This window comes from Hibiscus syriacus, unplaced genomic scaffold (assembly GCF_006381635.1).
Source record: "Hibiscus syriacus cultivar Baekdansim isolate YM2019G1 unplaced genomic scaffold, ASM638163v2 tig00110839_pilon, whole genome shotgun sequence".
Taxonomy (NCBI): domain Eukaryota; kingdom Viridiplantae; phylum Streptophyta; class Magnoliopsida; order Malvales; family Malvaceae; genus Hibiscus; species Hibiscus syriacus.
Window position 1 is genome coordinate 426,494 of NW_024062886.1, and position 25,757 is coordinate 452,250.

A 25,757-nucleotide genomic window follows, 5' to 3' on the forward strand; every position below is an offset into this window, starting at 1 on the left:
CTCAAAATTAAATATTATTTTAATTATTTATATTTTTTTACAATAAGAATATTTTCACAACATAAAATTATAAAATTATTAATATACAAATATTAAAAATATGAAACAATTTCAACTACTTAAATTTATTAATATTTTACAAAGTTAAACTCATTGTATATTATTATTATTAAGTTCATAATTTTGATTAAATCACGAAGAATAAGAATTGAGAATTATCTATACAAAAAAAAATCATTATTTTAAGGGTATTTATGTCCAAAGTGGTGAGAATTGTTTATTACTTAATAATATGGAGGTAATGACATTCCCAACATTATAAAAAAATGTTACTATTAGTATTAAGTTATTACCTAAGAATTCTTTTCTGCTGGGTCAAAGTGAAAAATAGACACTCTTAGAGGCGTACTTTGTTAATTAAGCGAAAAAAGAAAATACGAGAAACGGAAAGTGTATGTTACCACTTTAAATATAACGGAAAAACCGGATCAAATGGCTGATTGAAAAGTAATTTGATAGAATTCTACTTTAAAAATTAATTAACCCATAGACAAAAGCTTCCGACAGAATTTTCCTGGAAATTTCGTTTTGAATCCCACGTTCGGAGAAATTTGTCAGCCTTCACAGGCCAAGTTGAAGGAAACCTTGGGTGAGCGAAAGCGGAATCGAAAACGGTATAAGGCGAAGCTAAATCCGGAAACAGGACTACAATTTGTACAAACTGAAGTTTTTGTAAAGGATGGGGAAAGTTCGGCTGATCGTATACGATTTTGTAATCTCCTTCATGTGGGCATGGTCTGGTGTTTTGATAAAGACGTTGGTGATGCAAGTTTTGGGGATCGGTCACCAGCCCATGGCTGATTTCGTGAAGGAAGCTTTGTCCGTTGTCAACATGTTCTTCTTCGCCTTCTTGGGTAAGGTTACCAATGGCGGCTCTTATAATCCTTTGTTCGTTTTCGCTTCTGCCGTTTCTGGGGGCTTTGTTCACTTTCTTTTCTCCGTTGGGGCCAGAATTCCTGCTCAGGTTTCCTTTTTTTCCTTTTCAAATAATTACAACAAATATTTGATCTTTGAATAGTAATTTGATAGCTATTGATATGGTATGATGTAAACTAATCGTTTTCAGGATAAATTTAATTGATGTGAGCTTGATTCCCATTGATATGTTAAATGATATTAACATCCTTTGAAAATTGAAAATTGAAAATTGCTTGTCCTCAAACATGAAAAATCGGGTTCCTTCCTGTAATGTGTAGACAGGGATGCCCATCTAGAATTTTATAAGCCGGTACCCTTTCAAATATTTGAAATTCGCCCTCTATCATTAAATCCTGGGTCCGTCTGTGTAATGATTGGTTGGTCTTGTTTAAATTTCTCAAATGTATTGGTATATCATACGCCTCCACAACATAAATCTGTGCTGATATTCGTTTGATCAATATTTAATTAGATTTCTTTTTATGTTCCCATATGTTGATGCTTTTGTTATTTACATTTTGATGCCCTGGACAGAGAAAACCAACAAACAAATAAATAACATGTATCAACAAAACAGTCTTAATAGCTTGTTTCGGATGCCTCTAAGGCATGATACTCTCTTGTTAGGATCATGTCTGCATCAAGTAATTTCTTTATTTTCAACATGGGACTATAATGTTGTTTGTTTATACCGAACTTATGGGGTGTTTAATTTACTGGTTAAACTCCACAAACAAAGTGTCTGGTTTTTTACATGGTGTATGACATTTGTTGCACATAGTTATTCGTCGAGATCTGTTGTCTCGTTATATCTTGATGATATTGTCAAGATGGAGTGATGGATGGATGGAAGAAATAATATGTTTTCAAAGAATGTTGTTTTGCTTTATAAACGGAAGAACTTTATTTTGTTGGTATTATATTGAGTATCTTATAGTTTAATTATTGTTTTATGATAGATAGGTTATTTGGTATTTGATTCAATTACAGGCCTCTTTTTTTGTTTTTGCTTGTTTACTTTTAATCCATCCTTCTTTATTTTAGAGATTGGATTGTTCTTCAATATCAATTGCTCTTATTTTCTCTTTAGCCAAAAAGGTAAAAACATGCATAATAGTGATAGAAGATGAGGAAATATATTCTGATTTTATTTTATTTTTTGCTTTCTTAATTTGATCATTGATGATCCAGAGCGTATTGTTCTGACGATTGTGATCTAAACATTTTTGAACGAGTATTTTGGTTATATTTTTCCAAAGCTATTTTGTATCTCAAATTTGTATCTTCCCAAGTCCAGAAAACAATACAAGTTGATTGTATGATAGATCAAAAAAGCTTTAAGTTGTTGCAGTTTGATGTATTGTTATAAATTTTATATGATTTTTCTTCAGGTGATTGGATCTATTGCCGGGGTTAGGCTCATTATTCTTATGTTTCCCGAAATAGGATCTGGGCCACGTTTGAATGTTGATATCCACCAAGGTGCACTAATAGAAGGACTCTTGGCGTTTGCCATTGTCAGCATCTCACTTGGGCTTGCTACAAAGATCCCTGGCAGTTTCTACACGAAGACCTGGATTTCGAGTATCTCCAAGATAGCTCTTCATATTCTTGGTTCTGATCTCACCGGCGGATGCATGAACCCTGCCTCTGTAAGCACCCAAAGACGTGGTCTAATTAGTTTCTTTTAGTCCCGATTGATGTTTTTAATAACAGAACATAACGGTTCGAGCACTTGAATTTAAAACATGCAGGTCATGGGATGGGCTTATGCTCGTGGAGATCATATCTCGAAGGAGCATATACTCGTATACTGGCTTGCCCCGATCGAGGCGACTTTGTTGGCGGTCTGGACATTCCGGTTGGTAGTTAAGCCAATGACAGAACAGAATGTAAAAGCTAAATCCGACTGAGTACCTCTGATGTTTTGCTTTGGTTCCTTTCTTTTTTTTAATACTGAATTAACTCATAGTAACTTAAGTAGAAGTCAAAGTGTACGTAAAATTTAAGGATCAATGAAATTTCAATCTATGTTTGTATTGGTTTCTTTACTTGTTCATTTCGTTTTAGTTTTGTTTACTTCTGCATCACCAATTTTGAAAAAGTTACGTTTCAGTGGTTTTATTATCGATTTATTTTATTATATTACATTATCCATTGTTATATTTTAGTCACTGAGCTATTAACTTAGTTTAGTTTGATTGACATATTAATAAAAAGATTAATTTTTATTCAGTGGTTTTATTATCGATTTATTTTATTATATTACATTATCCATTGTTATATTTTAGTCACTGAGCTATTAACTTAGTTTAGTTTGATTGACATATTAATAAAAAAGATTAATTTTTAATTTGACTCGTGATCTTTAGATATAACACTAATTTGATAGTTGAACATAGATAAAATATGATTTTGTTTCTAATTAAAAAGTATTTATTTACATACATACTAAAATATAAATAATATACAAGTATATAATATTTATGCATATAAAAATATTTATAATATTAAATTTGTCTTATATTTAATATTAATAAATATTAAAGATTTATAAAATGTTATGTTATAGTTTTAATGTTTATAATATTAACTATAACTCTTTAATATTTATAAATTATAATATTATTTTAGAAAATTTTAATATTTAAAATTAATAATTTTAGCCTATAAGTTTCGAGTTTAGTGACAAATGTCAATTTCATTGTTTTATCGCTACAATTATCAAATACATTATTTTATGATTGAAAATTAATTTATTTTACGTTCGAATTAGATTAAATCCCATGGCTTTTGTTACACTTTTGTAAATTTAGAAATAACTATATACATATATATAACATGAAAAAAATTATAATTAATATTATAAGCATAACAAAAAAATTATAACATAAAAATATTACAAAAATTATGGCTTTTATTATGATATATATTTATAATTTTGATGAATTTATTTGTAAAGGAATATCATGATGATTTTATTATTGTGATTTAAATTTAAAGGAAGTCAAGTAGTTCTAGACTAAATTTATTAAGTTCAAGATATTTTTTTTGGTGAATTGGACTTCATATTTGCATCGACGGCGTTTAAAGACTGTCAACTACGACAGTCAACTGTGGCTAGCGATGATTGGCAGTGACAGTGGTGAATGACGACGAGAAACTTTAAACGAATTCAAAATTCAAATTGATATTTATCTAAATTTAAGTAGACAAGAGATCCATATTTTTCTATAAGTGATATATAAATTTTTGGAAAATTGAAAAATTAAGTTTGATATGAATATTTGAGATAGCAATCCATCTCTTAATTGTTTCTATAGTCAATGATCGTTGATGAATATCTTAAAACATCATAAGCATATCAATTCACAACCAAATCATATTTCATAACATTCAATTAACAATCAATCATGACTTGAGAATAAAAGAAATGCACAATTGGACTTATATACCGAATTTAACGTGTTTTACATGCCATATCCTTGACATATTATTTTTCAAACCAGAACAAAGCATACCATATCCTTCGCTTAGCGACCTTATCTTCTATTCTAAAATGAGAACATTCATTTAGATCAAGCAATTAATGGAAACATCTTGTTTTGTGAAGAGAACTGATGGAAGGACCCGACAGTTTGGCTGTAATTTCTGATAAACTCATTTCCGATACTTGAATTACTCCTCATAGTGAGTTTGTAAAGTTCACTGTAGATAGAGTATCAAACCGTGGCCTAGCAGGCTGTGATAGGGTATTAAAAACCTCGAATGATGAAGTTAAACCTTATTTTCTGGCCCTCTAGTTGAGCAGGGATCGGAGGATACGGAGTTATATGTTATGTTGAACGCTTTGAAGGTTTTCTCCGAGGATGGGTGGAGCAGCTGCACTCCATTACTGGTAGAATCATATTGTCAGGTGGTTCTGAATTGGTTAGCTTTTCCACTTTTGCGACCACGAAAATGGCGGTACGTTTTGGGAGAGATTGACCGAATTTCAAAAACGTTCTCGTCGATCAAGTTTATTTACGGTCTGAGGTCTCATACTGGGATGACCGATCACCTTGCAAAAGAAGGTATGTTTAGACATGATCTCTTTAAAGCGTGGTGGTAAGCCGTTTTATTGTTGATGAGTCTGTACGTTGGCTTCCTTAAACTTTGGCCTGGGTTGTGTTTTGCGTTTGAGCCTGGTTTTGTTGGCAGGGAGAATTTTATTCCAATCATCCTTAGTTTTCTGGTGTTCTCTTTATAAGGGTTACTCTCTGTGTTGTACTTCTCCCTTTGTTATGTAGCACTCTTTTAGGTTTGGGAGATTTGTAACGAGCATGGTTTTCAGAACCGGACCGGTTAGCGAATCGGTCATGCTACCGGTTCACTGGTTCAACCGGTTGAACCAGTTGGAAGAACCGGACGACGTCATAATTATTTAAAAAATTAAATAAAAATACCAAAAATATTTAATAAAAAATATTTTTTTTATATCACAATTCATATTTAAAGCAAGTCATAACATATATAAGTTAAAAACCATAAAATAAAGTGAAACAAAATGATTCAAATTAACTACAACATAATATTTAAGGTAAAACATATTAAATAATAAATATAATTATATAATTATAATTAAAAAATAAATTTGGGGCTAAAAAAATCATAATAAAATGATATTGTTTGGTTTAATTTTTTTTTTAAATAATCTCACATGGCTAAGAAACATAGAAGATCATCCCAACTAACTTCTATAAATAATAGAGGTAATTTGGCATTCAAAATCATGGAGCCTTTTGATGAGCATTGAGTGAACTATTCTTTCACTTCAATCAAGCTCGAATTTTAGGCTTCAATCGAGCTTCTAAATTTTTTTTGAGTTCAAGCCTTTTCGAGTTCTAGTTTCAATATTATAATTCGAGTTCGAGTTAAACTTCATAATTTTTAGCTCGTGAGTTTGAGTCGAGTTGAGTTTACTTTTAAATTTTTCAAGTTCGAGTCGAGCTCAGCAATACTCGAGTTTGACTTGGCTCGTTTAACAAACGACGTCGTTTGGTTTAATTTAAAAAAAAAAATTGGCGATTTTTCCCGGTTTTCAGCCAGTCCGGTTTGAACGGTTCAGCGGTTTCGGCCGGTTCACTAGTAGCGGTTCAACCGGTCTAGATTGAACAGGACTAGGCAACGGTTTCCGGTTGAACCGATCGGTTCGATTTTCAAAACACTGGTAACGAGACACTTAATAGGGTTTATTAAATAAAATATTGTTGTCGAAAAAAACACATTTGCACCTTTAACATGCTTGACATTCGCACACTGGACAAAATTAGATTCATGCATCATCAAATCAAAACTTACAACCAAATCAACATAAAATTCCATCCATGAAAACGTCTAAAATCCAAAGTAAATGTCCAAAAATAGTAAAGAATCTCTGAATCCCAATCGAAGAATATCACATTGTCACAAGCATCATATGCAAAACAATTAGGTTTACTTATCAAGTGCCTTGGGAATTTGCATTCACTTGCCTAGTATTCCACTCTCTAGTAAGCTTTAGTGCATGTATATATGATAAAAGATAAGTATAATTCGAATGAACTCAGTGAATGGTTAGCACTATCACTAAGCCAACATCTTATATATAGGTTACATACATAGGAATTTTTTATATGCAATTCATGCACTTCATCACTTTCAATACTCGTATAAATCTTTGCAAATCATATAAAATATGGCTAACAAATTATGCTTGTTTTTATCATTTTTTTGTTACAAAGAAAAGCATCTGCATTAGTGGTTGCAGAGTCTAATTCTCCAAGTGTTTATATCCAGCTGGAGTCTTTGAATGGCAGGCAACGACTGAGGAAGTTCAGCAAAATCAGTGCGATTCGTACGACCGAGCCTGGCTCTCACGTCGTTAGCTTCACCGGGGATGTTGGTTATCTGAACCCTCCATTGGCTTGCTATATTGGCGTATGGTCACGACCATCCAGTCCAGAGCTGGTGATGTAATTCACAGTAGCAGAGGTTTGGTCTTTAGGGACGGGAATGAAGGTTTCCATGGGATAGCTACCTTTGGGTCTTGATCCTGGGGTAGTAACCCTGTCTACAAGCATATCAATACTCGTTAAAATTTTCTTTTTAAACATTAATTTGGGTAAATCTGGGAAGCGGATTCAGACCATAAAAGTAGTGAGATACACTTGTGATGTACTGAAATTTCTCGTCCATAGTTGAACCGTTAGATATTATTCGTATATGATCCGCAGTCCCTCGACTAGGACTTTCTCATAGTCTATGTCGTTTTGGAACTGAGCCAGAAAATATCCATTCTTCAATTTCATGAGAGTAAAGGATTGGGAAGATCGCCATAGAGAAAAGGTTTTGTCACACCCCAATTATTTGAATCTGATTATTATTATTATTTTTATAATATAGAAAATGGAGAATAACAAGTGGAAGAGTTGTTCAACCACTCCAACATGAAAGAGTTGACTCTGCGTGTAAAGTTCCAAAGTCTTTGACGTCACTTCCTTTTCACATTAATTTTTAAATCACTGAGTGAACCTTCCTTGCCATTTCTTCTTCTTTATTTGTACATAAATTCTGCTCTTTCTACCCAAAACACCTGCAAAAAGAGAAGAAAATGGAGAGTTACTTGAACGAAAAACTTTGGAGAAGTGAAGCCGAAGAATTCGTCGGAGGAAGCTTTGGAAAGATGGAGGAAACTTTGTTCGATCGTCAAGAATCGTAAGCGTAGGTTTCGTTTTACAGCTAATCTCTCCAAACGTTTTGAAGCTGAAGCTATTCGTCGCTTCAATCAGGGAAAACCATTACTTGCAAAGCGGCGATGGTTTCTTTTCGTCGATCGCTAACAGTTTGTCCAATTTTGGTAGCGCCATGAGTAAATCAGTCAACGATTTATTAGCATATGAAGGACTGGAAGTCGTTAATCCAGAAGGCGGGACTGAAGATGTCGGAGAGGAAGCAAGGAGAGGAAGATGGAATGAAAACGCTTAGCATGGTGGTGTCTGCTTCTGTCATATGCGTTTAGATCACGATTATCTTTACATTTCGAAAGAATTAAAATAAAACCAACCGAACCTGGAACATATGAAACATTTGAATGTTTCTCTGAGTGTGGCACGACAATAGATGTTCAGTTTGTGTGCTGGCATACAATTAGCATTTTATTAATTAGTTTGGGCATTTGCACTTTGCTTTCTCTAGTTTAACAGGACAGGAACAAGATCACGTGGGTTTTGAGAAAGTTGGATAATGGATGAAGGGTAAATGGCAGCTTCAATCCTCTATTTTTGGTATGGTTTTGACTGTCCTTTAGTTTCAATAAAATTTCACCCAAGCCAAGATAGTTTAAATCAATTCGATTTAGTCCCTAATTTTGGTAATAAAAAGTTATATTGACTCCTAATGTTTTTAGTTTTAACAATTGGGTCCCTAAATTATTAATTAGATTCTAATAAGTTATTTTTAATGTGAGGAAAATTATTTGAAGCTTTATTTGTACGATAGATTGTTCGTGTTCGTTAGAAAAGATTGGCAGCTAGAAATCAAGTTGGTGAGCTGGAATTCAAGAGTAATATTTTGGGTTTTGTTGACGTCATGAGTCCAATTTCGAAGTCCATTTCAACAAATTCGAACTTGGTAAGCTATTTTTCACTGATTAATCACCCGATTCGAATAGTTTTATGTCCGGATTAGCACTATAGCGTAAGCTTAGTGTAGGTGGTGGGCACGACCTTATGTGTATTGTCCAGATTAGCATTATGGCGTAAGCTTAGTGCAGGTTTAGCACTACGGGTGCAAGTATTTTACTCGAATACCCAGGGTCCTCAAGGTTTAATATTGGGCTATTTGCTATGGATTATGATTTATGGTTTATTGGTTAATAAATGATAAACTGGAAAAATAAGCTTACGAGCTTATGGAATAATGACAAGTATATTGGTAAAATAAGCTTATGAACTTATGGAACAAATGGTAAGTATAATGGTAAGATAAGATTACGAGTTTATGAGATAAATGGTAAGTATTTTGGTAAAATAAGCTTACGAGCTTATGGTTAATAAATGGTAAAATATTGAATATGCAAATAAAATGATTTTATGGTATTTTGAATTTGACATTGAAAATCATGCATGAAGTGTATTGCACTGTTTATTGTTTTAATTGCCTCACTAAGTATATACTTAGCGTGTGATGATTTTCACGCGTAGGTAAAAAGCCAATAGTGGAATAAAGAGTTCAAAGTGAATCAAGCATCGAGGAGTATATTGCAATATCAATAAGACATCCTATGATGAAATTTGATTTAGATAGTGACATGTAATTTGATAATGCTAAATTTATTTTGTTAAATTAATTTGGAAACCAATTGGTAACTTGATAGTGATGAAAGGTTAATTTTTATGAGATTTAGATAGTGGCAGTTACTGTAGCAGTGAACAGTAATCACGTTTTAAGCAAAATTCCAGATTACATAAGGAGTATCGATTCCCCCTACAGGAAACCAATTCCCCCACTTTCACGGGTACTATTCACGGGTATTGTTCACTATTTATAAAAAAAATCTTTTGAATTAAATTTGTTATAGCGAAACATAATTTTTATGATATGATATTTTTATAATATGAGTTACCATTTTAAGAAAATAAAATTTAAATGTATTTTGAAATTTAATGGTTTTAGAAATCCGGGTGACATTTATAATATGTATAGGTATAATTATACGTGTTATAGGTGTTACACACTAAGTGTCCTTACACGCCATAGTGTTGCACTAAGTGTCCTTACACACTATATGCTAATCCAATTATGCAGCTGCTAGACTCTATGACATGCCAATTACACCCTATCCTTCAATGACTTAGTTGGGTATTCAGTCTATTTTATTTGATTCATCCATGGCAAAGTATATTATCATAATTTAACATTGGGAAGTTCAGACCCGAAATATCATTCATAACAAATATCATATATGTTCATGATAAACATCATTTGTAACGATCAATGATCAATGCATTATATATTCAACCTTTGAAATATTTGAAATATGTCAAATATATGATGAATGAGATAAATATCATGCCAACATAAATAAGGTAGACTCATGGTAAGTCCTACCCGATGATGTATAAAACATCCATGTATAATGTTATGCATGCATTGTACTCATTTTGATATTATATACAAGTCAAAATATAAGTCTCACTAAGCTTTAACTTGATTGTTTGCTTCTAATTTGGTTAAATCCCAAAATTTGTCATAATTTCATATCCTCCCAATTTGCACTACCTTTAAATACCAAAATCATGTATTAATGTACACCTTTAAAAATTATTCAATTTATACTAATGGAAACTATACTCAAATAAAAATTAATCCATATAAGACACTCCTTATAGTTCAATTTGTACAATTTATGGTGAATTTTCAAAGTTGACTGACATAATCTGTTTTGATCTCTTTATGGTGAATTTTCAAAGTTGACTGACATAATCTGTTTTGATCAGAATCTGCTGCCCCGTTTTCTTAACTATAATCAGTTAAAAATTCATATACTTTTGTATATACCTCAAAATCAGTTTCCGTTTGTTCTAAACAAAAATATACTAATATATTAATCTAAAAGTATAAAAATCATATTGTAATCATTTTTGTATAATTTATGGTGATTTTCTAAACTTACTATCCAAAACTAAATTTCTAAGCAAACTTCACCAATTTGCATTTTTAGCTTGTCACTAATTCTATTAGCTCACTAAATGCACATATATGCATGCATCACAAATCACATAAATTTTTAGGAGTCACTACCATTACCATAGTAACTCCGTCACTGGCTCATTGCAAGCCAATGTTTGTTCGATAACATAAGTACAAATTAAATTTGCAGTCACCTGGTGTCCTTAGCTTGCAAACCTTCCTTAGAGATTCACATTTCATACTTACGCTTCTCCTTAGCTTTAATAATGTTTAATCCTGATTTTAAGAACACAATATAAATGAGAATCATTACAAAAACATATACAAATTCAAACCACATGTTAGAATCTTACTAACATAGGCATAAATTAGAAAATAAATTCCTAAAAATCATTCGATGCTCATTCGATACTAATTTCATGTCACAACAGAAATGTTGAACTTAACACTTCTAATTGACCATTCAAATTAAATTTTATCCAAATTTCACATAACATTTTCACTTAAGCTCCCACCGTTTCCATATTTGTGATTTGAACCTCAACTTTTACCAACTTTCCAATATAATCCAATTTCACCTTCTAACATCAATTCAACGCTCAAACATTAATTCCCATAATATTACAACAAATATTACATATTTATACATTAACCCACAACTTTTCCCTAATTTTTGAATAGGTCCCCCAACTTTAATAAAATTACAAATTGACCTAAATAATTTTCTAAAGCTTGTAGAACCTTCCATATATCATTTCTAAGCCATGGGAATTTTTCCACAATTTTTCCTAATTTAAAACCCTAAGGTCGAATGCTTTAAAAATCCAAGACTAGGGTTTTCATGATTTTTATTCAATTTCAATTTGGTTCGAGCATGAATTCAACCTCGATTCAACATTTAAAACATCTACAATAAAAACCCTAATCAAATTTTATCAAAACACAAATTTCCCTAAATTATGGTTTAGGACGAAACATCATGGAAGCAATTCTAGGAAGTTTTTTATCATCATACAAGCTTGGAAACAAATCTATGATCTCAAAACCTCAAAATTAATCATTAATTTCATAAACCCTAATATGAACATAAAACCTAGAATTTGGGATCTTTGAACACAAGCAAGATTAGTATGCAATAATGGTACCAAATGACAATGTTTTTCGAGTAGAAACAATTTTCTATTTCACTTCTTAATTTAAAAACCAAAGGAAAGTGATGAAAAATGAAAAAGAAAGTTTCTCTCACATAAGGTTAGATTCCACTACCTAGCTTGGAGAAGATAAGCAAATCTTACATTAATTTAAAATTCATTTAATTGCGAAATGACAATTTTACTGTTAATGAAACCTTATATTTACATCCATACCAAACCACATAACCCTCATCATCTTTCAAAAGTTAAAGGTGAACACAATATCTAACCCTTTATCATTTTATCCATGCAACTTTTCAAAATTTGCAATCTTGCCACTTTAATCTAATGGTCCAAATTGAACATGGAAATTAATTCTCAAATCCAATGATCCATATTATTTTCCATAATTTTAAAACGTGGAGATAATATTTCTAATCTTAATTTAATAACCTTTAAATATTCCTGAAATTTCTATGTGATCCGATTTATCAATTTTTTTTTACAGGACTTTAACACTTTCTAGTTTTTTAACACCAATTTCGGATCAAGAATATGACTTCAATGAAACCCCACTCTCAATAGTAAACTATGTAGTATCCCAAATTTTTTCTAGTGACTAAAATGTAAGTTTTGAAAGTTTAGGGGTAAAGTATAAACTTGTAAGAGTTTAGGGACCAAAACTATAATTTTGGAATGTTATGTATTTTATCCCATAAATGAATAGTTTGGCCTAAAATGAGAATTTTCGTGGTAATCAGATATTTGGTACGAGATTTGTGTTAAAAACTATTAAGCGATAAAGTTTGACACATGAATTGGATAATCAGATCGAGTCGGAATTTCACAAAAATTTGAAGGATATTAGAAAATGGTTGAAAATATTATTTACATATTTTAGATCATAGAAATTTAGCTCAGATCAATGTGATTTATAGATTTGTTTGAACAATGGAATTTTAGTTACAAAAATGTAATTTTCAAAAACTTAATGGCCAAAGTAGAAAGTAAAAGTCAATTTTGGTAATTATCAAGGTTAATTAATGGTAAAAATGGAATTTCTTAAGAATTGAATTTCAAATTAAATTAAATTAGTTAAATGAAAAATGTACTAGCTTGTAAATACTAGAATAATGAAGAGAAATCAACATATTTTCAGCACATATCCAAGCTAGGGCCAAAACTACCATGGTATTGAGGTAAGAATTATATTTTTGATTTTTAAGACTACATGATTGATTTTTGGACTAAGTTGTGAAATAGAGAATTAATCTACATGAAATTCTCTATCCTTTGGTATCAATATTACATGGTGAAGATGATTATGTATTGAGGCTGAAAGTTAGTATTTATGTAGGGTTTAGGGTTTTTGAAAGATTGATGAAGGATTTTTTTTTATGTTTTGATGTTAGTGATTAATCCTAAGGCATGTATGATGATTGAAATTAATTGTACATGCTTATATGATATTCGACCATGTTAGGGTTTTAGAGAGTGATTGGATTTTGATGTAATTTGATGTTATTATGATAAGAAAAACATGGATTTGATGTTAGGAAGTTGAATTCATGCTTGAAATTGAATGAAAATCATGCCTAAAGCTACTTGAAATATTTGACAATATGAAGAAATTAGGGGAAAAATTATGAAAAAATTTCCTATGGTCTAGAAATGATATTAGAAGTATTCTATGAGACTTGGATCAATTTGGATCAAGTCAGAAGCTTGAAATAGAAAAAGGTTAATATACAAGTTTTGAGAATTGTAGGTCATTATTGCAAGAATGTGATATTTGGAGGGTTCAATGCTTATTTTTAATAGTTTAAAGGCTGGAAATTTAAGTTATAAATTTGGTTGGAACTAAATTACAAGTTTGGTAAAGTTTAAGGTTGAAATTCAAAAAGTCCCAAAACTTTAAGGACTTATTTGTGACTTTGAAAACATGTTGGTATTATTTTGAAATGAGAAATAGCAAAGCTGGAAATTTTAGTTATATGCTGATTTTTAAGTTTAAATAATGAGTTGAGATCAAATTTAAAGTTTATCAAATTGAGTGGTTGAATTTGAAAAGTTAAGATAGTTTGGGATGAAATTGCAAGGTTTTGAATGTTAAAGTATTAGATTGAGAATTTTTTTAAGGTGCTGGAAATTTTAGAAATTAAAATGCAATGATCATAATGGTGAAAGATCATTATGAATTTAATGGAAAAAATTAAGATGAATTCTAGAAAAAATTCATATTAGTGGCTTGATTGTGTAAATGGTAAAAGTGGAAGAATTGATAATGGAAATAAATATTTATGGAATTTAAGGAATATTTTTGAGAAGTTTGAAATTTCGAGGGAAGTACGATTTAGTTTTATATTTATTTAAGTATCAATTTTAGTTCTATCAAATTTTATATTTATGCTTAGATTATGTTAGTTCTATACAAACATATAGTTTGAATATTTTATGTTATTATATTACGTTGTCAGACTACAATAAATCTAGTGAGCCAAGTAACTCGAAAGGGAAGGAAAAAAGTATGGGATTGAGAAGATTATTGTGAAGAAGGTTCGATATTGAGGCAAAGATGAGTGCATTTATTTGTATTTATGTTATTGCACAAACATTGGCTTGCGATGAGCCAGTGACGGAGTTATTACAGTAAGAAGTAACTCCTAATGTTATGTGAATTTTGATTCAATCCTACATGTTCGTTTGGTAAGCTTATAGAAGTATGGAATGAGATAAGGATGCTAATTATGGAAAGTTGTCTAGAAATTATGATTCAAATAGTGAGTTTATAAATTTACTATAAATTATGAATAATTGATTAGAGGATGATCTTATACTGTTGGATTCATATGTCAGTCTAGTCTCTTTTACAATAGAGGAATACTGATTTTGAGGTGTATACGAAAAGATGTAAAATTTTAATCGAGAATAGGTCAGAAAATAGGGCAGCAGATTCTGCTCAAAACAACTTCTGTCAGTCAACTTTGAAAATCCGTCATAAATTGTGCAAGTTGAACTAGAAGAAGATCCTTATATGGTTAGATTCGTATTCTAGTCTAGTTTTCAGAGATGTTAAAGGAATAAATTTTAATTATGTATATTAATACATAATAATATTTATTTAAAGATAGTGCAAAATGACAGGGCATGAAATTTTGATAAAATTGAATAGTTAAAGCGTTTGAGAACAAAGGATTAATTATAAAACATAGTGAGGCTTATGTTTTGATTTATTAATTAAGTGTCAAATTGAATGCAATTTGTATATTTAATTATTTTGATTGAGGACAACTTGTGATAAGTCAACCTCGTATTATTTAAAGTATGGTTTTCTATCTTAAATACGAATGATTTTCAACATGTTTATACATGTTTTATGAATGTTTAGGGTGTGAACTACCCAATTTATGATTTTTATGAGAATGAGTGACACCATGATGAGCCTAGTGCGCACCTTACTCACATATCTTGTGTTCTCATAAATATACATTGAGCTATGAAAATGAATATGAAAGTTATGAATGGCATTTCAGTTAACAAAAATCATGATGAGTATTTTATCATATATTATTATTCAGAATCATTATAAAAGGATTATGAGTTGTCTATGATATTTGATATTGATTTACAATATTTTGATAAAATCATGAGATGTTGATTTTCAAGTTTTCAGAAGGAAATCAGTTTGATTAGAACATTTTAAAATTTTTAATGTTTTTATTTAAATTACAATTTAATGCAATATTACTTTATGAAATTTATGTTTTATATCACTTTAACTATGTTATGGCATCACTAAGTTTTAATTAGTGCATGATGATTTTTATGCATAGGTTTGAATAAAGAAAAGGGCATGAAGTAAGGAGTTTGCCAGTATCGTACGAAAATCAAACCTACCGACAATATCAGTAAGACATCCCACCTTTGATTTATTAGTGGCATGTACATTATATTTGTTGGGTTGCTTTATTAGATTTATTTTAAAAAAGGGTCTGTAATAGTAATTTTAGGACTATTTTAATTTTGGTTAATATTAACTATAATTGTATTTATAAATGAATATTATAAATAGTTATAAAATGGTTTTAAATCAAGCAATATTAGGCAGTTGTATATAGATATGAAATAACATGGAACTGCCAAATTATTGTATAAAATCAGCTTTGTTTGGAAGGATAAATTGTTATGATATGACTATGCAAGCTAATGAAACAAATATAAAGTTGATAAAGAGATGTTTTAAATTGAAACAAAATTTTTGAGCATTTATTTTCAGTAAATGTTTTGTAAAGTTGATGTTACACTTTTAGCTCATATTTTGAGATATATATGAGTTATGGGTGTTACAAATTATTCATTTATGGAATAAAATTTATTTTTAGGAAAATTACAATATAAGTCCCTAAACTTTTCTTAATTTTATACTTTAACCAATAAACTTTCAAAATTTATATTTTAGTCACTAACCAAAAATTTGGGGTGTTGCATCATATCCTTGTAAAACAATAGTTCTCATATAAAGAACATATAATCAAATTAGAAGGTTCAATAAAAGTTTTACTTTCCATTGAATTAGTCAAACCTGCACTTTTCAGTTTCATTTAAACCATAACCCAATGCATGATAAATGAGAATTCATGGTACACGAGTCACTAGTATCCACATATTGAACTTTTAGTGCCATACACATATACAAGTGCTGTAGAACACAACATCATGTATCGATGATCGAGAATACCATATTACCAAATTTACCTACTATGTTTTGCATTCCCTTAAGTAACATTATGCCAAATTCACTTACCATGTACTCTCACTCAGTGTAGCTGCGTACAATAGTACCAAATTCACTTACTATGTCTATCATGTAAGAAATGATACTATACCTCTATGGCATGCCAACTATACTAGAGAATCTCAATTTGCATAAAATGAGACTTTTATCAAAGTCATAAATCAACCATTTATCAAAATATCCATAGACGTAGATAAAATAAAACATCATACAATGCATTGGGTAGTTCATACCTGAAATAGATCAAATATCATTTAGCAAAATAATATAAAATATAACAAAACATGATTCAAAATCCCCCCCAAATCATTTGAGGCTGACTCATCGTAAGTCTTCCTCATATCATATACAATAGTATAATTATAATGATGCATTCTCCTGGAATACTTAGCTTGCACACTTTATTTAACGATATAAGCCTCACCTTTGCACTTTTTCCTTAACTTTAAGCTTGATTTGATCTTAATTTTGATCATGATCTATACAAATATCATTTACAAAACATATACATTTCAAAGCACTTGTTAGTACCTTACTAACGTAGGCGTACAATAGGAAATAGATTATTAAAAATTCTTTCGATACTTATTCGATACTAATTCCATTTCATAAAATCAATGCCAACCTTAATACTTCAAAATATAGCTTCAATTCTCCCAATTTCTAATTCAAAGAATATATCACATAACCATTTTCAATCTCACAATTTAACAACTAAAATGAATTATTTTAGAATTTATCTCAACATTTTCAATTTATTCAAAATGGTCCCTTTCCCTTTCAACTTCAAACTTGAACTTCTAATAATATATTCAAGTAGGCCGACAAACCATTTAAACATTACACATCATCTTCTAATCAATTTCCACTTTAAACTCATATTTTCATCATTATACAATTTGGTCCCCTAACCTTTACAAACTTCTAAATTGGTCCGAAGAATATTCTAAAACTTTTAGAAACATTAATTCATCATTTATAACCCTTGTATAAGTTTCTATAATTTTTCCTGAATATTTTACTTTAGGCCGAATACGAAAGGCCACTATGGCCTTGGTTCCCAACTTGATTCAAGCGTGAATTCATCTTCCAAACAATTACAATCACTTCTATATCAAATTCAATTCAACTTCAATTTCCTACATAAAACCCTAACATGGTCGAACCTTATATAACAATTTCTCATTGTTTTTCATCATTTTTCAAGCATGTAAATGAATTAACAACATCAACTTTATCATAATTCAAACTTAGAACATAAAAATTTATCCTCACCTTCATCCAACCAATTCATGAAACTAGAGTTTCAAGCATGGAAGCCATGAATAAATGATACCAAATGATAGAGAATTTAATGTAGAATAATTTTGTATTTCATGCTTTCTTCCAAATTCCTAATAAATTGGCTTTATAGTTGAAAATAAAAGTTTTTATCCTTACCTTTGGAACTCAAAGCAAAGCCTGGAAAAAATGAACGAAATTCATGAATTTTCTATTCATTAATTATAAGCCATTTGTCCTTTTATAAAATGAATTAAAAATTCATTTTTTATATTTAATGACCTTTTTACCCTTGAAATCTCTTGTAAATTACCATGCCACATGTCTATTTTGTTCATATATGGTCAAAGTGGAGCAAAAAATTATTAACTTCCAACTTTGCCCTTGTACTTTTCCAAAATTATAATCTTGCCATGTTTCATCCAATGGTCCCGGTCTAACATAGAAAATCAATCATAGATCCAATGATTCATGTTAAATTACAATAATTTAAAATATGGAAATTAAAATATTAACCTTACTTTATCATAATCTAAAATATCTCAAAAATTTGATTCAATTAGATTATCCGGATTTTTTCTCGGATTTTTTCGCTTTGTACCTTTTAATACAAATCCCGTATGAAAAATTTGAGTGACAAAAAAATTCATGATTAGGGGTAAAATATTCATTTTTGAGATAAATATTTTAGGGGAAATTACCACTTTGGTACCTAAACGTTTTTAAGTTTACACTTTGGCCACTAATCTTTCAATCTATTCATTTTGGCCACAATTTTGAGGTATTACAAATTCCTTTAGGCCATTTCACCTAAGAACATTTTCTAAGCCTATTCACCCGCATATCACATTCCTTTATCCCACATTTCAAACCTTAATCATCCAAAACATCCCAAAACACCCTTATATTTGAAAATCACTCAAAAGTCTTCAATACAATGTGCTTTCAAAGGATTTTTGTGAGAAAATCAACCTTCCTTCATCCTTTCAAAGAATTAATTCATCCATTTTTTGAATCATCATTTATAGGTAAGATTTCTCTAACTTTTTAGTTTTTAAATTCAAACAAATTAGTTTGAATTAGGTGGATTTAGAGAACTTATATTGTGTAAAATTGCTTGTTTTCATCTAGAGAGTATTACTCATAACTAATCTCACTCAAATATCAAACCTTTATCATCCACACACAAGGTTGTTTTAATAATTTTTTCCCCCAACCAAAACCCACATATACCTTATTCGACCATACATTGTTTTTAAGCCTAACAATTTATTTTAATATTTCCAAAAATCCTTTTGAGTATCCTCAAAACATAATAGTTGATAAAAATATGGCATATAAGGGCAAATCTACCTCAAGCAATCCTCTAATCACTTCAAACACCTTAGACTTTTTGAAACTTCAAAGCCTTCGAGATATTTTTCTCTTACTTTTCTTTTTGGCTGGCTAAATGTTGAGTTAATCGATCGACGAAATAGCCAAGAGGGGGGTGAATTGGAAAATAAAATTTTGGTGCAAGCTTTTGCAGAAAATTAAAAATATTTGCACATCGATTTAGAGTGGTTCGACTTTCTCAACCAAAGTCTACGTCCACTACCTTAGCTATCCACACTAAGGATTTTGCACAAATTCACTAATTTGTCTTTCTTTTGAGGACAAAAAGTAACCTTACAACTCCCTCAAGAATTATACCCCAAATTCTTGAGAACACTCTCTCCCAAAGAGAACAATACAAATTTCGCAAACTTACAGAAAAACCTCTCAAGTCAAGATGTTTACACAATTCTAGAACAAAGAAAGAACACTCAAGAATGAATACAATTGAGCACAAATGGTGTTCTTGAAAGCAAAATGAATATTGAATGGAAAATAGGCTTGAAGTGCTCAAACTTGAGGTTTGATGCTTTCTCTTTTATTCTCTAGCTTCTCTTCTTAATTGTTGTTGATCAATGGCTTTAGAACTTGTTTATATACACCTTGGATTACTTTAGAACGTTGGGGATCATTGGTGAAGTCAATAGAGCCGTAATGGTGTGAATACCATTTAAAAAATCTGTTGGGAGCGTAGGTGTATCGGTACACTCAGTGTAAAATTCAAATATTTCGACCGTTGGTTGACCTAGTGCATCGGTACATCCCAGGTGTATCGGTACACTAATTACATTCGATGTTTCTTGGAGCCTGAGGTGTATCGATACATCGACTGTGTATTGGTACGCAAAATACATTCGATGTTTGGGGTGTATCGATACATCCAAGAGTGTATCGGTACCTCCCATTGTAAAAAAATTATTTTTTGCCCGATTATGGTTCGAAATACTTTGTAAAAATTGTTTCAAAAATATTTTAAGATTAAAACACAATTTTACACTTAAGTAAGGATTTAAATTTGACATTTGAAAACTTGGAGTAATATTTTGATATTCGAATAATTTACTCGAATATTAATTTTGAAATTGAATATAAAATCTTAAAATTCAATAGTACTTTATTTTTTATAGCGAAACATCAAAATATTTTCAACACTAAGGAAACCCAACTTAATGATTTCAATTTCATAAATTGATTGGATTTTCATTATATATAAAAATTTGAGGACATGAAAATATTGAAATTTGTAAAATTTCAAGGACCAACTTACCATAATTTGGTTTGTACATTTTATTCAAACTCTCGTGTTTCATCCATAAAAGCTTCAGATGAAACTATAACCGAACCATAAAATTTTATGTTATGTTTCAAACCTTCACCACCATCGTTGATACATGAATTACAAGGATAACATAAAAGGAAGATGGATTAACGCTTCCAATTGATCCACACGACCAAGCCTTGAAAAAGAAGACCAAAATAGCAGTATACTTACGAAGAATTTTTGAATGTGATCCTTGTGTTATTTAATCAACATGTCTGTTGGAGATATGACCAGATGTCTCTTATCTTTCCAACGGTTCTTAAATCGCATCAATCTGATATCGGGAAATCAAGATAAACTCATCTTAGTGAAGACATCGCATGTAGAAATTCTTATACATGTTTAATACAAAATTGTGTAATTATTACGAATTTTCAATATTTTATTGATTATTTGTAATATAATTTAATATAGGATGATGCATTATCTTTTAGAATTAGATTTATTATTTTATTAGGAATTAAGGTAAAGTTAAAATAATTATCTTTAGTTTATTGTTATTAGAAATTGGGATAGTATTTTTATTGTTATTTTTATTATTATTTTCAAGCATTAATCATATTACAACAAGGACTCTTTCACCCTATATAAAGGAGGCTGCTCCCACCATTGTAAATACATCTTTTCTTAAATAAAATACATTGAGAGTTTATCTTTGCAAGTGTTGATTACTTGTTCCTTTTAAGCTTCTTTTCATTAAGTTGTTTTCAAGTTCTTGAAATTGTGATTAAGAGGGTTGGTTAAAGCCAATTATCGAGTTTACCTAGTCAATTGTGATTAGGATGGTTCATAGGAAAATTATCCACTGATTATCATCATCAACATTATAATCTTCATCATCAAATCACCATTATCGCTGATCACCACTAAAACCCTAATTTTAGATAAGTTATTCCTATCTTATTACAATCGTTGTTTTCATTTCATTTTATTATCTTTATTATATATTTATTTTTTATCTTACTTGTTTTTCCAATTTTCCATCAAACCTAAACTCCCTTAAACCCTAATTATTGTCAACACCATATATTCTTCTCTTTTCATTCTTGATCGAGTTTAGAGCTTTTTAGGTTTGATTATTCAACAAGAGTAACATAAATTCATCTGTTATTTCCTCTCTATCGATTGATATCATATTTGGGATGATTCTTGGAGAGAATAAAGCACTTTTGATTTTTCATGCAAGCATACATTACCAAGGTACCCCAACGGAGTTAGTTCACACAAGTTCATTATTTTCAGGTTCTTTTTCAGTTATTTGTTTCTTTTTAAGAGAAATTTCCAGTCCAAAATTCTTAGCAATCGAACTTTATTTTACCCCTGAAAAATGTTGTTCAAGTTTGATCGACATATTTGAGTATTTGTCGTGATAATTTTCCAGAGAAATTTCCAGAAATAACTTTGTGCTAAAATTTTCCAAATTTAAACTAAATCTAATAAAGAAAATTCAAAAAAATTTCAAAAACTTTGGAGATAGAAAATCCTCTAAAAATGTTGCTCAAGTTGATCCTGTGTTTGATCGACAAATTTGGGACTTGTTGTTGATGAATTTCCAGAGAATTTTTTATAAAATATTTCGTGCTTAAATTTACCAAATTGAAACTAAATCCAGTGAGGGAGATTCAAAAAAATATTAAGAATTTTTGGAGATCGGAAACTCCCTCAAAAATGTTTCTCAAGTTGTTCCTATGTTTTAGGCTTCTCCAAATTTGATTCTCTAATTTTCTTGATTCTTATTTCTTTGTCTTACCACTTTTTTTCCCTCTACATTATCTAACACATTCTTCACCTTGTGTTAGTAGGTTTAAAATAGTTTGCATACTTCTTCTTCGTTGCATTCTCATTCTCTTGGAGTCATACCTTTGTTTAACCTCTTAGAGCTTTTCAGAAAATATTTTCCTCTTTGTTAGCGATTGAACTCCGATACGAACATTGAAAGAATTCTTGGTAAGAGAGTTTTAAAATTACAAGATCGACTTACTTTCCTCTTGGCGTATTACTTCCTTGGAGTGACTTGTGAGGTTCTTATTTATTTGATTTTCTGTTTTTCACTTTACATGTTACTTTGAGTGTTTTGATTTTCAAGATATTCAAACTAAAGATACCACGATCAATTAGTTCATAATTCTATGGTGTGGAAGACCTATACACATACTATGAGTGGGAAACCAAGATGGAATTCATATCACATAACTACAAGGGTTCTGAACAAAACAAATTCTTTGTAGCTACACATGGACTTAGAGACAAGGAACTATCTTGGAGTGTACCAGTTAGAATTGAAAAACATCCGATCAATTCTTGGAATGAGCTAAAATTTAAGAGGCGAGAATATTTTTTTTCAAGTTTCTGCACCGATAAAAAACAAACGAGAACAAAGAAGACTATGGAAAGATAAAAGATTAGTGGCGGATTATTATAAAGAGATGGAGTCCTTAATTCGACGAGAAAGGATTTTTGATAAAGATTACCACTGTTACCAATTTGTGAAAGGTCTCAATATAGACATTCTTGATAAACTTGCTGAACAACACTATGAATATATTCAGGATGCAATACATAAAGCTATCACAATTAAAAACAAACAACAAAGGAGAAATCATTTCAAAGAAACTTACCAAGGTACTTCATCTACTTCCACTTCTTCTTTTACTCCACCTTATTCCATAAATAATTAATCAGACAATGACATTGATGAATATTGTGCTAGTGCCATTTTAATAGAAGATATCGATCATCATTCACTTAGCCATACACTATTGGAATCAAAAGATGAACTTGAAACTCATGTGACGGAATTTTGTAAGGAGGGTGGGAAAACACAAAAAGAAAAAGACACTAAAAATGGCAAAAACAAAAGAGGTCATAACCCATAAAAGCCACGAACATGACCCACGAGAGGTGAGTGAACCTAACTGTGAGAAAAAAAGAGTGACTTAAAATCTATGTGTGATCACAAAAGAATTGAGAGTGATCCTTCTTCACAAAAAGCCTTGCATCCCTGTTCACTTTAGGGAATCATTTGTTTCGATTTCTAATATTAACAAGGATTTTCCTTGTGTGTTTATTTCTCTTTTACAGGATTTTCGAGAAGTGTTAGGTGATCCATCTAACGAATTACCACCAAAAATAAGGAAATAACACCAAACTAATCTAATTCAAAGTTCCATCATACCTCATCAAACAAAAAATTTCAAAGAAACCAAAGAGTTAAATTTGTTGTGAAAAGGCTATATTTAGGAAAACCTTAGTCATTGTGCCATCTCAGTGATAAAACATGACTTAAACCACTCCATTAGTAAGTATGGTATCGTCTATGTTGATGATGTTATTACCTACTCCTTTCTTTTGACCATGCTCAAAAAATTGATGTTTAGAAATGAAACATACTTCCGAAAAAAAGGTTATCTATAGTAACCATAAATTCTAAGTGGTTAAAAGACCAATATGGGTTTCTTTTTCAACTAAACAAGTTCTGCATTCCATATAGCTCCTCATCAGAATTCTTAGTTCATGAACCAAACTTAGGATACTTCATTAATTACTTTCATGAACCACTTGGCATGGTCTTTAACACTCCTACTCGCCACACACATGTGAAACCATGGAGAGAACATATGACTAATTCACACGAGTGACTACAAGACTTGTGTGCAAAAATGGATTTCAAGACAATAAGAAATCAATTCCAATAAGGAATGAACCTTTACTAAAGGTCTAAAGTCACATTACATTGATCCAAGTAAGTGATTTACAATTTTTCCTTTCCACACATATAACTCTCTTTCTCTTGAATTTTCAGATTTGTGGACAAATCTTTTTGAGGAAAGGGGGAATGATATATGCACCAGAGACCATAATGTTGACAATTCACGCTTCTTTGGACTAATGTTTCTACTCGAACCTATTAGAAGAATAAAGTCTTAGAGATTCAAAACGTATCTAATTGGTAAGTATAATGTGAATTAATTCCTAAAAGATTATAATATTTTTCCCTTTGATGTTTCAGATTTGAGGATGAATCTTTTTGAAGAGAGGTAAGATGATACATGCATCACAAAGCTTACATCAAAAGAAGATGGACTAATACTTTCAATTGATCTGAACGACTAAGCCTTGAAAAAGAATACCAAGATAGCAGTAGACTCGCAACGAATTTTTGAATGGGATCCTTTGTTATTTGGTCAACATGTCTTATAGAGATATGACCATATATCTCTTTTGTTTCCAACAGTTCCTGAATCACATCAATATGATATCATGAACTCAAGATACACTCATTTTAGTGAAGACAATACATGTAGAAATTCCTATATGAGTTCAATACGAGATTTTGTAAATATTATGAATTTTTAATATTTTTATTGATTATTTGTAAAATAATATAATATAAGATGAAATGATCTTTTAGGACTAGATTTATTATTTTATTAGGAATTAAGGTAGAATTAAAAAAAATTATCTTTAGTTTCTTGTTATTAGATATTAAGATAGTATTGTTATTGTTATTTTTATTATTATTTTCAAGTATTAGTAATATTACAACAAAGACTCCTTCACCCTATATAAAGGAGTCTCCTCCCACCATTGTAAATAAATTTTTTCTTGAATACAATACACTGAGAGTTTATCTTTGCAAGCATTGATTACTTGTTCCTTGAAAGCTTCTTTTCATTAAGTTATTTTCAAGTTCTTTGTGAAAAAGATATTCACAGTCAAGTTTGCCTCTTCATTGCAATTAGTAGGGTTGGTTAGAGTCAATTATCGAGTTTTCCTAGTCAATTGTGATTAGGTGGGTTCATTGGATAATTATCCATCGATTATCATCATCACCATCATCATCTTCATCGTCAAATCACCACTATCGTCCATCACCACCAAAACCCTAATTTTGGCTAAGTTTTTCATCTCTTATTACATTTGTTGTCTTCGTTTTATTTCATTATCTTTATTGTCTTCATCTTACTTGTTTTGTCTAATTTTACAACAAACCTAAACTCCCTTAAGCCCTACTTACTGCCGACACCATCCATTCTTCTCCTCTCATTCGTTGATCGAGTCTAAAGATGTTTTGATTCTTCAACAAGAGCAACATAAATGCATTTGTTGCGGCATCTCTATCTATCATTGAATTTTCTTGCTCAAACTTTTAGCCTTCCTTTTA

The 25,757-nt window shown here is 30.5% G+C and overlaps 1 protein-coding gene across 1 annotated transcript; it reads left to right on the forward strand.

Annotated features, from left to right (window-relative positions):
• Nucleotides 1–558: 558 nt before the first annotated feature.
• Nucleotides 559–2,924, forward strand: LOC120143200 (probable aquaporin SIP2-1). The gene is made up of 3 exons (XM_039157586.1): nt 559–1,024; nt 2,370–2,630; nt 2,733–2,924. Exons 1-3 carry the CDS (start codon nt 740–742, stop codon nt 2,889–2,891), a joined length of 705 nt encoding a protein of 234 aa, XP_039013517.1. The 5' UTR covers nt 559–739; the 3' UTR covers nt 2,892–2,924.
• The last annotated feature ends 22,833 nt before the right edge of the window (nt 2,925–25,757 follow it).